The sequence below is a fragment of the Barbatula barbatula genome (genome assembly GCF_947034865.1).
Source record: "Barbatula barbatula genome assembly, chromosome: 21".
Lineage (NCBI taxonomy): Eukaryota > Metazoa > Chordata > Actinopteri > Cypriniformes > Nemacheilidae > Barbatula > Barbatula barbatula.
Genome location: NC_136784.1, coordinates 424,132 through 438,058, shown reverse-complemented (window position 1 = coordinate 438,058; position 13,927 = coordinate 424,132). Strand labels below are relative to the sequence as shown.

The 13,927-nt window shown below is 40.0% G+C and overlaps 3 protein-coding genes across 14 annotated transcripts in view; 2 read left to right on the top strand and 1 right to left on the bottom strand.

Annotated features, from left to right (window-relative positions):
* Nucleotides 1–656: 656 nt before the first annotated feature.
* cyp51 (cytochrome P450, family 51) lies at nucleotides 657–6,205 on the top strand. Its single transcript, XM_079484557.1, has 10 exons — nucleotides 657–978; nucleotides 2,109–2,207; nucleotides 2,286–2,462; nucleotides 3,084–3,210; nucleotides 3,330–3,504; nucleotides 3,585–3,704; nucleotides 3,894–4,089; nucleotides 5,306–5,401; nucleotides 5,507–5,675; nucleotides 5,778–6,205. Exons 1-10 carry the CDS (start codon nucleotides 838–840, stop codon nucleotides 5,969–5,971), a joined length of 1,494 nt encoding a protein of 497 aa, XP_079340683.1. The 5' UTR covers nucleotides 657–837; the 3' UTR covers nucleotides 5,972–6,205.
* Nucleotides 6,206–7,028: 823 nt separating this feature from the next.
* Nucleotides 7,029–9,680, top strand: LOC306910192 (4-galactosyl-N-acetylglucosaminide 3-alpha-L-fucosyltransferase 9). 3 transcript variants are annotated; one of them, XM_079484554.1, is made up of 2 exons: nucleotides 7,029–7,137; nucleotides 8,245–9,675. In XM_079484554.1, exon 2 carries the CDS (start codon nucleotides 8,250–8,252, stop codon nucleotides 9,390–9,392), a length of 1,143 nt encoding a protein of 380 aa, XP_079340680.1. In that variant the 5' UTR covers nucleotides 7,029–7,137; nucleotides 8,245–8,249; the 3' UTR covers nucleotides 9,393–9,675. The 3 variants fall into 3 exon arrangements, with proteins under 3 accessions (XP_079340680.1, XP_079340681.1, XP_079340679.1); XM_079484555.1 differs by having other exon boundaries at nucleotides 7,029–7,121; nucleotides 8,245–9,669; XM_079484553.1 differs by lacking the exon at nucleotides 7,029–7,137 and adding an exon at nucleotides 7,985–8,019 and having other exon boundaries at nucleotides 8,245–9,680.
* A 1,045-nt stretch (nucleotides 9,681–10,725) lies between these two features.
* Nucleotides 10,726–13,927, bottom strand: part of akap9 (A kinase (PRKA) anchor protein 9) — a 48,012-nt gene continuing 44,810 nt past the window's right edge. For 9 of the 10 annotated variants that reach the window (XM_079484630.1, XM_079484628.1, XM_079484632.1 and 6 more), the window contains 7 exons: nucleotides 13,677–13,859; nucleotides 13,415–13,597; nucleotides 12,471–12,703; nucleotides 11,818–11,891; nucleotides 11,587–11,716; nucleotides 11,377–11,510; nucleotides 10,726–11,297 (listed from right to left, as the gene is read on the bottom strand). In XM_079484630.1, the coding sequence (XP_079340756.1) occupies nucleotides 11,260–11,297; nucleotides 11,377–11,510; nucleotides 11,587–11,716; nucleotides 11,818–11,891; nucleotides 12,471–12,703; nucleotides 13,415–13,597; nucleotides 13,677–13,859 (975 nt within the window). In that variant the 3' untranslated portion in view covers nucleotides 10,726–11,259. The remainder of the gene's footprint in view (nucleotides 11,298–11,376; nucleotides 11,511–11,586; nucleotides 11,717–11,817; nucleotides 11,892–12,470; nucleotides 12,704–13,414; nucleotides 13,598–13,676; nucleotides 13,860–13,927) is intronic. The other variant, XM_079484633.1, reaches the window with a different exon arrangement.

Below are 13,927 nucleotides of genomic sequence, written 5' to 3'. Positions count from 1 at the left end.
ATTATAAATTAACTTAATAAAGAAATAAAACCGAATATGAATAATTTGCCATTAAAACAAAACGGAACTACTTTAATGGCTGCAAAGGACGTGTGATGGGGAGGTAAAAAACACGGGCTTCCGCCTGACTGGGGCTGTCGGACAAGGGTTTAAGGGCTCTAATTGGGTGATATGTAATCACCTTCTTTAAGCGAATTGAATGTCTATACGTGTATTAATTGATGTTCAATTAATGTTTCTTAACAGTTCTTAATGTTTCAACGATATTAATAATAAAGGCGTATATACCGTATACAATATTAGTTACTAAGTGCAACTAAACCATGAGATGTAACTGTCAGGCTCACTTCCGGTATTTACCGTTAGAATCCCATCGTGCTCGTGCAGCATACTTTCTTATTGCCAAGGGTAAAAAAAGCATAAAGTTTATAGTGATTGTGCATTTCAAGCGAGACACGATACATTAGAAAATACAATTATAAGTAAGAAAGTTGGAAAAGGAACAACGGCAGCACACACCTGGACCAAAAGCGCCCCTGGTGACGTCATATAAGCAGACATCAGTCCAGGCAGCGACAGCCAATCAGCGTGCGAGATAACCGCCGCAGCGCATGGAGTCACTTGATTGACACACTCCACTTTCCAATGACCGACTTGCTCACATCAGGCGGGGGCGGGACCGCGCGAGCGCGTAACCCAGTGCGCTCCAGAAGAGCCATAAAACAAAATCAAGTGCGCGAGGAGCCTCTGTCTGCACAGTATCGTCACTTAATTAAGCGCAGACGAGCACGAGAGAAGCGTCTCACATTGATGAGTTCTTCTCTTAATTAGATCAAGATGACGCTATTTGAGATGAGCGCGCAGGTCCTGGAGAGCGCTGTGGAGAAGTGGAGTCTGACGTCACTGGTGCTCGTTACATCACTGTTCACGCTCACTGTGGGATATTTGAGTAAAGTGATGTTTAAACAGCCGCACGCGGTGAGTACCTCAGCATTCACATCATCACAAACTTCTAAACACAAACAAACAAACACTTTACCGAAAGATAAAGAAAATGTACATCTGTGTATATGAAACTTTGCTGACAAAAGGATCTAATGAATGATATAAATACAATTGCTAGAATGGTAAAGTCTTTGATGATTCTCCAAGTACCGCGAGAACGTCATTATCTGACGGTGTGTGACGTCATGCAGCGACACTTCAGAACTGTGTTGCGCAATGATTGAAAAGTGATTACATGAAAGAAGCACATTTGTCACACACGTGACTGCGTGAAATGCAATGCCCTTATTTTATTCATATTTCTTTCTGGCATATCTGTACTTATGGCATTGAATGAATATAATAATAATAATAATGAGTAACTGTTGTGTTTGTTTGGAGCCATTCACTCCAGAAGTGTTATCATCATATTACTCAGTTTTATATCAAGAGTTTGGTTCAAAATGCGTTTTCATTTATTTTCAAAAATCGTCTTTTTATTGCGTATTACAATTCATATCAATCAAACTGCAGTTGCTTTGTTTTGATTGAAGTAAAAATACTGCTGACACAATAATAACATGATAACATAATAAAAAACTTCACACACATGATATACACGCCGTAAACATCATGAGACATAGTATAAAGTAACCTCTCTTCCTCTCTGTTCATCATTATATGTGACCCTGGATCTTTAGTAGCACGGGAACATTTTTAGTAAAAGCCAAAAATACATTGTGTGGGTCAAAATTATAGATTTTTATATTAAGTAAAGATCATGTTCCATTAAGATATTTTGTATATTAAAGAAATTTTCAACCCAAAATATATAAAAACTTTATTTCTGTGAGTGGATGGCCTGCTACAGGGCCTCGGTTTAACAACTTCAAACGCGATTTTCTGAATATTTAGATTTTTTGCACCAGTTTGACACTCTTGTATCTCCACCAGATATTGTCCCATCTTAACAACCCATATATCAATAAAAAGCTTAACTATTCAGCTTTCACTTGATGTAAAAATCTCAATTTCAAAAAATTTACCCATAAGACTGGTTTTGTTGTCCAGGGTCACATATTAGTTTAATAATAAAATATCATTTCACATTCTGTGTTTTTCAGAAATATCCTCCTCATATTCCGTCCAACATTCCTTTTCTGGGTCACGCTGTGGCTTTTGGTCGGAGTCCTATCGAGTTTTTGGAGCAGGCCTATGAGAAGGTGAGGGAAGTGAAACTCTTGATTGATGTGTTTTGATGATGATGATGATGATGATGTGAGTTTGGTTTATGTGTGCAGTACGGTCCTGTGGTCAGCTTCACCATGGTTGGAAAAACCTTCACATATCTACTGGGGAGCGACGCCGCTGCGCTGATGTTCAACAGTAAGAATGAAGATCTGAACGCAGAGGACGTGTACGCGCGCCTCACCACACCTGTGTTCGGCAAGGGTGTCGCCTACGACGTGCCCAATCCTGTAAGATCACGTGATGAGACTGTGGGCGTGTGCGTCCCACCTGACAGCATTCTGAATAGGGCTGTGGGATATTGAGGAAAAATGTGATATGCGATAGCATGCCAAATAATGCGATATTCGATATTTATTTTTCTAATATCAATTTAAATCGTATTAAAATATATAACCAACATATATTGCATTCATATGACATTTTGTAAACAAACTAAAATAAATACAACTAATTGCGGACTGTTGATTGACGTGTCAGAGCGCACACACGCTATCATGCACACGCACGCATATCCCAACTAACATCCGCGTGTCACATAGATACTATACTATCAGCATCCACCTAAAACATTGGCCGTACATAACTGTTTCAAGAATTAAATAACTACGATATGATCATGTGCAATATTTCCATAATTTCTATATATTGCACAGCCCTAATTCTGAAGCATCTCTAGTTTTAATATGCTGTCAGTGTAGACATTTACATCACATACATTTATATTTATGTATTTAATCCAAAGTCATAACAATAGTGAAGAAAACAATGACTGCTGAGATAAGAGAACAATACTTTCATAGAGATGCTTTTCTTTTTGTGGATGTTCATCTGTGTTTGTAAACTTCCAGCTGTTTCTGGAGCAGAAGAAAATGTTGAAGACAGGACTAAATATCGCTCATTTCAAGAAGCACGTGGAAGTCATCGAAGAAGAAACTAAAGACTATTTCAAGCGATGGGGACGCAGCGGAGAGAGAAGTAATGAGTTTAGAAAAAACTTCTTCCTTCTGTGGCCAGTGCACACTCTCTCTGAATGATTTGACAAAATCAGCTCGACTAGTTTCAGATGTTTATAGCGTTGATCTGTGTCACATCAGATCTGTTCGAGGCTTTATCAGAACTGATCATCCTGACGGCCAGCCGCTGCCTGCACGGCCCTGAGATCCGCAGCATGCTGAACGAGAGAGTCGCGCAGCTCTACGCAGATCTGGACGGAGGATTCACACATGAGGCCTGGCTGCTGCCCGGCTGGCTGCCTCTGCCCAGCTTCAGGTCCAAACACAAACACAAAGACGTCGTTAAACACGTCATCATATACAAACATGACGTGGCTGTGTTCTGTGCGTTTTCAGACGGAGGGATCAAGCGCACATAGAGATCAAGAAGATCTTCTATAAAGTCATCAAGAAGCGCAGAGAAGCTCAAGAGAAAGACGACGACATCCTGCAGACGCTCGTAGACGCCACATACAAGTACATCACATGACATGACACCACACACTGACAGACTGTTTCAGTACTGACTGTTCAACATCTGCATTCGTCAAATCACACATGAGATCTTACTGATTCCTCAAAGACATGAATGACTTTATTGAATGAAGTCTCAGATATTTCTCCTGAGAAAGAGAGTCAGGAATGAAGTGTGTGTGTCTGCTGTAGAGATGGACGTCCTCTCAGTGATGATGAGATCGGAGGGATGTTGATCGGACTGTTGTTGGCGGGACAGCACACATCTTCCACCACCAGCGCGTGGTTGGGATTCTTCCTCGCTCGGGACAGAGCGCTACAGAAACGCTGTTATAACGAACAGAAAACCATCTGCGGAGAAGATCTGCCAACTCTCGACTATGATCAGGTGACCGGTCCTCTCTCTCGCTCTTTAAACATCATTCAATAACCACAAACATTCAAATGAACTTAAAATAAGGTGCTAAGTAAAGGATAAAATAGAAATGAAATATAATATATCAAATCTCCCTCTCAAGATCAGAATCTTCAGTATATAAGGCTCACTTTTACACTTCTCCTGTAATAACTTTGTGGCTTCCTTATTATTTTAACAAAAATGTTCATGCTTAAAGGGAACCCGGTGTATAGAGAGATGTGTGGCTTAATGTGTTGTAATAGCCTTACACTTCTAGCATTTGCCGTTAGAAACACATCAAATATTTTCAATTCTTAAAACAATCCTGAATGTAAAACTCATATTAACCTGAGGAGGCCGCCATGTTCTTCTTCAATGACGTAAACTGGTTGCACACACAGCTAGACAACCAAACTAAACACAGACACGCTAACCAGTTCTTCAGTAAATATAAGGTCTTCTAGGATAATATATACAGTATATATATATATAATAATGCTCAAATAAAGACGCTGTTTGGTGTATTTTCATACATTTTCATATTGTTTGTAAGAAACAACAAAAACACGCATATTAATAACCAAAATCATTTCAATTGTATTATATACATGATGTTTTAGCCATTATACAATGCATTTATCCAGATTTGGACTCTTTGATGTTGATTTATTATTATCTGTAGCTTAACGTTATTATCTGTCATTATCTGACGGGGGCTAATATTCATTGGGCTCTAATACAGAATAAATAACCAAACCGCAAGAATCTTATTATTGTGTTTATCAGTATATTCTCATAAAGTTATGGTGGATGATGATGCTTCACTGTTGCGAAAGAGAACATGTTTAGGTTGCAAACATTTGACATCATGGATATTTTTTTTTAAGTTTATGAATACTGTGACACTTAAACAGTAATTTTTTATTTCACAATTATAGTCAATGCCATCGTTCATATATTATTCCACACATCTCCCTAGTATGCCCAGTGATCCCTTTAACAAAAATGTGGCTTTATGTATAAAGAATTTATACAGAATGAATATAATGATCAGACTTAATAAAGACACAGCGGTGACATGTACATCACTGTTTCATGAGGAACACAATCACACTGAAACAGATCATCATCATGGTTTCATGCTTTGTTCTTTTTGTGAAGATGCAGTTAAACACACTCATGTTGTGTTTGTGGTTTTGTGATGCAGCTGAAAGATTTGAGTTTGTTGGATCGCTGTCTGAAGGAAACGCTCCGGCTGCGACCTCCTATCATGACTATGATGAGAATGGCCAGAACCCCACAGGTGTCTCTCTCTCATTGTATTGTGTTTTTTATACACGCAGTTGTTAATGTTGTGTTGGTTCATCAGAGGTAATGTGATAACTGTCTGAAATCTCTCTGTGATCAGACTGTAGGTGAATACATCATTCCTCCTGGACATCAGGTGTGTGTGTCTCCTACAGTTAACCAACGTCTTCATGACACCTGGTCAGATCGTCTGGACTTTAATCCTGACCGTTATCTGAATGATAACCCTGCGGCTGGAGAGAAGTTCGCTTATATTCCTTTTGGAGCCGGTGAGTTTGAGCGCCAGGCCGCATGTGCACTTTATAAACGTGATGTTTACTGAGTGAATGATTTGAAGTGATAAACGTGTGTGTCTGGTTCATGTCTGACAGGACGTCATCGCTGCATCGGGGAAAACTTTGCTTACGTTCAGATTAAAACCATCTGGTCGACTTTACTGAGACTGTTTGACTTTGAGCTGGTGGACGGACACTTTCCTGCAGTCAACTACACAACCATGATACACACGCCAGACAATCCCATCATCAGATACACACTCAGAAACACACAAACACAACAACATTAACTGTTACAGCTGACGGATGTCCCTGACATTTTTGAAAGATTCTCTTTTATGATGAACATCTATAATGTTTGAACAGAATTTCTAAAAACATCTAAATGAATATTTTTTATCTGCCACAACTACTAAAACACTACAAGTACAGTACTTCAACACTTTAATTTTAAATGTAAAAGAAAAGCGTGATTATCAGATCTGTGTTGAGAAATAAATAAATATGAAATGTGTTTCCTATTGACCTGCTTTCTTCCTTCGTTCCTTAGAATTATTTGTATTAGTTAATGCATAAGATAGCATGAACTAACAATGAACAATACTTGAACTAAAATGGCTGTCACTCATGAATTCTTTGGAATACAGACCTACGGCTGCACTGGTGTGAAAGAAGAAAATAAGCAGATTAGTGCTAAACAAATCACACACAATGTATTTTGTTATGTTTTTTGGAGAAAAAAAAATTACGGATCAGAATCCAAAGATTCATAAGTCAAAGTCCCAAGGGTCACCAAGTGTTTGTATCAAGTTTGGTCATGATACACCATATTTTGAGGGTTCTGTGAGTTGTTTTTAGTTGTTTTGTTTTACGAATGCATTAATTTAACACACAAATAACACGTCATAAACGTGAATTTAGCCTGGTTATATTTGTTTTACTAGAGGCTTCTTTTGATTTCGTTGTAAACACACGTTATATTTACATTTTAAACTACTTAATAAGGTCTGCGTTTGGCTAGTGTTATTATATTTGATATTATGTAAACATGAATTCATATTATAATTTTATTGTTAGAAACGGATTGTTGAATTTTGTTGTTAAAATAAACAATTTCTCGAATGTGTCAACAAACCCTATGGTACACTGACATCTAGCGGTTGAGCTCGGTATCGCGGTCTAAACTCTAAATATTGGAGAGACAAGTTTAGTTATCTTGCTCTGGTTGTGTTTTCGTTGTAAACGCGAGATATTTATGTTTTAAAAATAGGAGAAAGGGACTAAAGACACAGTGATTTACTCAGAGCCCGGACTACATTTATATTCCAAGACTTGACGTCAAGTTTAGCACGCACGCACGTTTGACCTTGCCGCCGGATATCACGTGAATTCGTCATCGTTTCCCGCGGTTAGGTCCGGAAACAGTTTTTGAGCCCGAAAGTAAATTCCTGAAACGGTGATTTCTTTTCTATTTACTAATTGTGTTTGTGTTTCACGTGTCACAGTAATGATGATTAATCTACAGGTGCTGTAACATCCTTCTCAGTTTATCGGGTTTAAAAGTTCCTGTCGGGAGAAAGTTAAACGTGTTAATTCCGTCCCTTTGCTGACGTAATTAGATTATGCTCATTTAATTTACATATTGTTAAAACGTTTTATAAAATGCATTGACATTGCCAGTCATAAAATATTCGAAACAATTAAAGTTTGTGCTATTGGGTTTTTTTTTAAACGTTTACACTGAAATCAAATTTAGCAAAAGACATAATGTGTTTGCAGTTAAATGAATAAAAACCAGATTAACATCAAAAACGATCTTATTGTTGTGTTACTCGTGAGTTTCACTGATGGCATCAAAAGTGAAATTCTACAAAAGTCTTTTAACATTAAACACACTTGTGAGTTAATGTCTTTCTGAAGTTTTCTTTAACATTGTTTAGTTTCGTCCTTTGAGAATACAGAAGTCACGCAAGGACAGATATATGTTTTGTCTAAGGGATCGTGCTCAGTACACGTTGACCTAACAAATGTCAGATTCATTGTGTTATATGTCTGTGTTATTCTGCTTCCTTCAACCCAACTCAAGCTGGAAACCTAAACAAAGTCATAATCTTACACGTCCTCGCGCTCCTCTTCTTTATGAAAACGAACCACTTTGGTATTTTTTACGTTTTAAAAACGATTTATTCTGGTGTCATTTATAGGCGGAGATTATGCTAATTGTGAATGAGCGAACACGTGCCGTGTTTACGAATGATTGGAATTCATTAACATAAACACATTTCACTATGAATTCTGACCTTTATGAGTATTTGTGAATCCGGAGGAAAGGTTTCAGGTCTGTTTTACAAACTACTCTCAATTTACTCAAATATTTACGAATGAAGCCCGTTGTGATTATCCACGGATATACATAAATAATGTACACAAAATATGTATCACTATATGTTTTAAGATATTACGCCCTATAGTACAAGCTATTGAATATTTCAAAACATGTCAAATATCAAGTCAGCTTTGTCGTAGCAGCTGAAAACACTTTCTGTTTGTGTTTTTTCTGCAGGTCAGATGATGGAGACTCAAAGATCGTGTCTGCGCTTCCTCATCGCTGTCATGTTTCTGTCATGTTTCTTTGCCATGTTCTACGTGTACCACAGCCCGACAATGAACGGTTTACAGTATTCAGCGCTCCACTGTCCAGACGCATGCATCAACCACACCAAGATCATAAATAACATCTGTGTTGGGAACATTACGAGAGTCAATGACCAATTCAAAGAAACTGAACCAAAACCAACAAGTCCATCACAAACAGAGACGCTTCTCTTGATCTGGATACGTCCGTTTGGGCAGAAAGTTGCTTTGGAATCCTGTTCACAGTTTCAGATCGAGGGATGTCAGTTAACAGACAACAGGAATGTGTTTAGTGAAGCACACGGCGTCTTATTTCATCACGGAGATATCCACGAGGACTTATCCAACATGCCGACGCTACCACGCCCTCACTTCCAGAAATGGGTCTGGATGAACATGGAGTCTCCGAGCAACTCGGCCCTCAAACCTCGTCTGAACGACCTGTTTAACCTGACGACATCTTACAGGAGAGATTCTGACATCACCGTCCCATACGGTCAGACCTCAGTGAGAAGCGTTGAGGAGGACAGAACATATCAAATACCACAGAAGGAGAAATTCATCTGCTGGATCGTGACTAACTGGAACCCAGACTATGAGCGCTCCAAATACTACGAGAAGTTAAAGGAATACGTCAGTGTGGAAACCTACGGCGAGTCGTTCAACAGATACGTCAGCGATGAAGATTATCCCAAACTGGTGTCCAGCTGTAAATTCTATTTGTCTTTTGAGAACTCCATACATGAAGATTACATCACGGAGAAAGTCTACAACCCCATGAAGCTCGGCACCGTACCGGTGGTCCTCGGTCCACCCAGAAAGAATTACGAGAGATTCATACCAGCAGAAGCTTTTATACACGTGGACGACTTCAAAACCGCTGAAGCACTCGCAGCACATCTCACAGTCCTCCATCAAAACACTGACATGTACGAGAAGTATTTCCGCTGGAGAGAACGATACACTGTGAGAGGAACCTGGTTCGGTCTGGAGCATGCCTGCCGCTCCTGTGATCACATCAGAAGAAACAGAAACTACCGAACGGTGAATGACCTCAACACATGGTACTGGGGTTAATAACAGGACGGACATCACATGAACTGTGGGATCTCAGTGTCAAAACGTTCAGACAAAAACTTTATATTATAATCTTATAGGAGAAATAAAAGGAGAATCAAACGAGAGTGTGACTGTGTAAATATGAAGGTCAAATAATCTGGACTTGAGTCCACTCAAGATGTTTTGCTGTAGTTATGAAGCTAGTTGCCAGTATCTTACTGTAGATTTATATTGATCTCATTTACTGGCAACAGTTTTTTAAAGATAAATGAACATTAAACATGAACAAGTCTTTATCCTTACAGATTTGATTCAATTTATTGTCATTACACACATACAAGTACAGTGCAACGAAATGTATTTTTAGAAGAAGATAAAGCATAACATGGGGAAGGTGAGGAGAAAAACATGTACACAATACACCAAGACTTGCAACAGGAATAAGTAATCCAGTTCCGACAAGCAGCCATCTGATCCTGCTGCCATGGCCGTATACAGACCCGCTTGCCATTTATCTTTGAACAAACTGTCGCCATTAAATGACCTAAATGTACAGGAAGTAACTGGCAAACTGCTGCAGCAATACAGTTATTTCTACAGAATATTTTGACAGTGTACTTGTGATGAGAAATGTTTGAGATGATATTGACACATTGTTGACGTCTCTTCTCAAAATAAATATCTGAGACGCAGATGAGACTTTACCAAAGTCTGAATGTGCTCCATTTGATCTCATTGATGTCTAGGAGAAATAACTGAGATATTAAAGAGATCTTATCTGTGATTGGGAAAAGTTTAGGATGTCATTGTAAAAGGACACAATGTTTTGACACTGTCACAAATTAAATAAGAAATGACAACAATCAAAACTGATGAAAAAAATAAATAAATTCGTGGACACAACATCATAGGTTTCCGTTGAAAACACGTCATGTAACGGTTCACTTTAAGGAAGGAAGGAGGCGGGAACCGGCAAACGTAACACAAGCTTTTATTAACATAAACAAACAATAAACACAATATAAAGTCCAGGCCTGGTCCTCTCTCGCACCTCCCTGTTGTCGCTCCTCTCTTATGCTCCCGACGCTCGACATCACTCATGTGAACACACTCCCGCGCTGCAGCCTACGTCATGAATATTAATGACTGTGTGTTGATGTCACTTGAAACGCTTTCAACAGTGTGAAGACCTGCAAACGTTTGTAACTTGAACTACTGTGGACCGAGAAAATGACTTTGATGAAATATTCCAAGCGTCAATGATGAATGAGCATGAAGAAGGTTCTTGATAAACTTCTGTTTCAAAGCACAAAACAAGGAAATGGAAAAGAAAACAGACAAACGTGGTTTTCCAATATTATATTAATCTTTATTTCAGTTTTGACAAAATACCCATAAAATCCAAAGCTCCTACCTTTACAAAAATATGTCTTATACAAATGTCCTCTGTGGTCTGTTCATGGGGGTGAATAAAACACAGTGTGTAGAGGATCTGACAACACAACACTACCGCACTCTTCCTCAGATATAAATAACATTCACACGTCACGTTCTCTTAGTGTTTTATTACGCAGGTCCGATAGCAGCCGACCTGATCCACCAAACGCTCTCCAACGCTTAAATAAATCCATTTAATGATCATTCCACAAATACACATCAACAGCAGGATTGTTTTCGTGAACAACAAATCAAACAGAACTCATGTACAGACATTGAAGCTGCTGCCAGAAAGCCTGATTATAAGACGACACACAAACAAAACGTCTTTTTGGTCCCACGAAGCAGTCCACATCATAGTTAAGAGTACAAAAGCACAGCAGCTCAGCACCAGACAAGGCAACTGAGTTTCTTCAAGCCAGCATTTATAAATGTGAATGAAGATCATCTATCTTCTGACTCCGAAGTGCGATGGAGCGTACGAACCTGTGGGTGAAACCACAAACATGACTGACCCCTGACCCCTTTGAGTTCACAGTGTCATTATACATCTGTTGGTGGTTACCTGACTGCACACTTCCTAGTCGTCTCTGTAGGGCCTCCAGACGAGAGATGTAGTCTGTGAGAGCTCGATCGGGGTCATAGTTCTGCAGGTGAGAACAAGACAAACCTGCGGGGTCACCTGCCGTACTGTGATACCTACAGAGACGAGAGAGTTTGTCAGTTCTCACAGTCCTGATGTTGTGATGTAATCGCGAGCGCTCGGTTGTTTTACCTGTGTGTGACCGACGCCGCGGATCGAGGTGATTCTCGTCCTGTTCGCCCGCGGCTGCCCGCTCGTCTCTCTCTGAACACATCCACACCGCCCGGATGAAGATATGAAGACTCATTCCTCACGTCAGCACCTTTGAACATAAACACATTATCTCAGCGTCATCCTTCTGAGCGAATCCTCATGAACCAATCAGAAAGCGACAGTAAATGTGTATCAGTGCTGTCATCTGACCGTTCCTGCTGATGATCTGAGACGTGAGGGAACCACCAGCTGATCTCTGCCATCGCTTCACCAGAAACTTCATCCTGCACGACACAAACGCAACTCAACACCTCCCTGAACAACAACTTACTGTCTCGTTCACAGCAGATGTCTTTCGTCACATTGTCCTCAACATATGAAGCTTGTTTATCGGCAGTAAAGTGAATTCTGCTCTCATTATGTTGCAGTATATGGCAAGCCGAATTAGCTTTCAACCATTCTCACGATATGAACTTTTGATATCAAGAATTTCAACTAGTAAAAAACTTCATTCTTGATGTCTGTAATTTCATTTTTACTAGTTAAATAACACAATAGGCTGCCATTCAAATTCAATTTCAGATATCAATAATTAATTTCTCACATGTGAAAATGCCAATTTCTGATATCATTTTCACTAGTGACAATATTCATTTCTGATATCCACAATGAGATTGTCATCTACAATTACTCTCAGATTTACTGATATCAGAAATACCAAATGCAACATGTTAAAATTAATTTACAGATATCAAGAATGTACATTTCTGCAAGTGATGACGTGATTGTTGATAACTCGATTTCATATCCTGAGAATGATTGAAAGGTAATTCGGCTTGCCATATGCAGTAGCGCATCAGTACCTGGAGAGGGCGATGGAGACGCGTACAGCGGATCGGAAGCGAGTGAAGCCTCTGCGTCGATGGCCGAGAGACTCATGATAGGTGTGTGTGGGGTGGCCGCCCATGCGGGCGATGAGAGACAGCGTGGCCTCCTCACACTCCTGAAATCCTCCCAGCAGCAGCAGAAGATATTTCTTCTGATATATCAGAGCCTTCCGGAAGCTCTCAGCACGCAGGTATTTACTGTAGATCTTCTGCAGAGAAACATAAGATCATAAGAAATCTGATTCAGATTAAGCCATCAGACCAACGTACCAGACTGTATCACAATGTTTGATGGGTAATTACATGAAGTTGCGCGACGCAGGAGGGATTGTTTTGCTAATGGCTCCTAACATGAACCGTGGGCTCATTGAAGCAGGGAAGAAGTGAAGTGTTTGATTTAAATTTGGTCAGTTGATCACATTGCCAAACAGCTCTCCAGAACTCACAAAAACACAGAAATGTTGTGAAGTGTTTAGCGAGCGCTTAAGGCAAGGCTATTTAAATAGCACATTTCATACACAATGGTAATTCAAAGTTGCTTTAAACAAATGGGATTTAACAGGTCGGTTGAACAGTGCCCCCCGAAGGCAAAGAAACTCTGTCAACAATATATAAAAATGAGAGATGCACTTCGTAAGACGGGCAGTTCAGGGAAAGAAAAGGATGAAGGTTTAGCTGCTGACAGTTCACATCTTAGAGCGTAATCCCAGAAAGTGAACAGATGCCCTCTGAGCAACCGAATGAGAGTTTACTCGCACGTGACTTGTGTTAACAAAGTTTGGTCCGTTTGGGAATAGTGCCTTGTGATTGCGAACCGAACTCAAATAAATTGCAATATTGTAGCAAAACGAACAAAGCAATCCATCCACACGTGTTTAAACGCTCCAAGTAAATGTGTTGGTGAGGTTCAAGCGGTTCACCTTCAGAGCGCTGTTGTCCACATCAGATCCAGTGAGATCTCGGAGCGCATCAGAACGAATCTCTGCTCTCAGACGACTCAGTTCAGCCTCGGCCCGACGGAGGGATTTCTCTAAACAGCTCCTCTCTTGGATCCAGACATCTCGCTCGCTCTCGTGTCGCTCCGCACTGCTCCTGAGAGACACCTGACAGACAGACAGAGAGAGAAGCTTCAGGTTTGTTCTCGCTCTCTCATCAGTGTGATTCAGTCTCTCTCTCACTCACTGTGGTTGTGTTGAAGTTTCTCTGTCCGTGTCGGTGAAGCTCCTCCTCCAGTCTCAATAACTGATTCCTCAGGTCATTCTTCTCTTCTGTGAGGCGACTGACGAATCCTGTGAGTTCTGCGTTCTGTCTCAGTAAACGCTCATTCAGCAGACTGGATGAACTTCCCATCAGAACACCTCCGCTCTACGCACACGCACACACACACACATCAGGACAAATGTACACGTTTCCACGAATGATTCCAATGTGTT

Excerpts from the sequence above, each read along its gene's own strand:
- LOC306910192 (XM_079484553.1), top strand. The coding sequence starts at position 7,986 with ATGAGTATTTGTGAATCCGGAGGAAAGGTTTCAG. Across the intron at positions 8,020-8,244 it reads ATCCGGAGGAAAGGTTTCAG|GTCAGATGATGGAGACTCAA; the intron begins GTCTGTTTTACA and ends TTTTTTCTGCAG.
- cyp51 (XM_079484557.1), top strand. The coding sequence starts at position 838 with ATGACGCTATTTGAGATGAGCGCGCAGGTCCTGGAGAGCGCTGTGGAG. Across the intron at positions 3,505-3,584 it reads CTGCCTCTGCCCAGCTTCAG|ACGGAGGGATCAAGCGCACA; the intron begins GTCCAAACACAA and ends GTGCGTTTTCAG. Across the intron at positions 5,402-5,506 it reads GAATGGCCAGAACCCCACAG|ACTGTAGGTGAATACATCAT; the intron begins GTGTCTCTCTCT and ends CTCTGTGATCAG.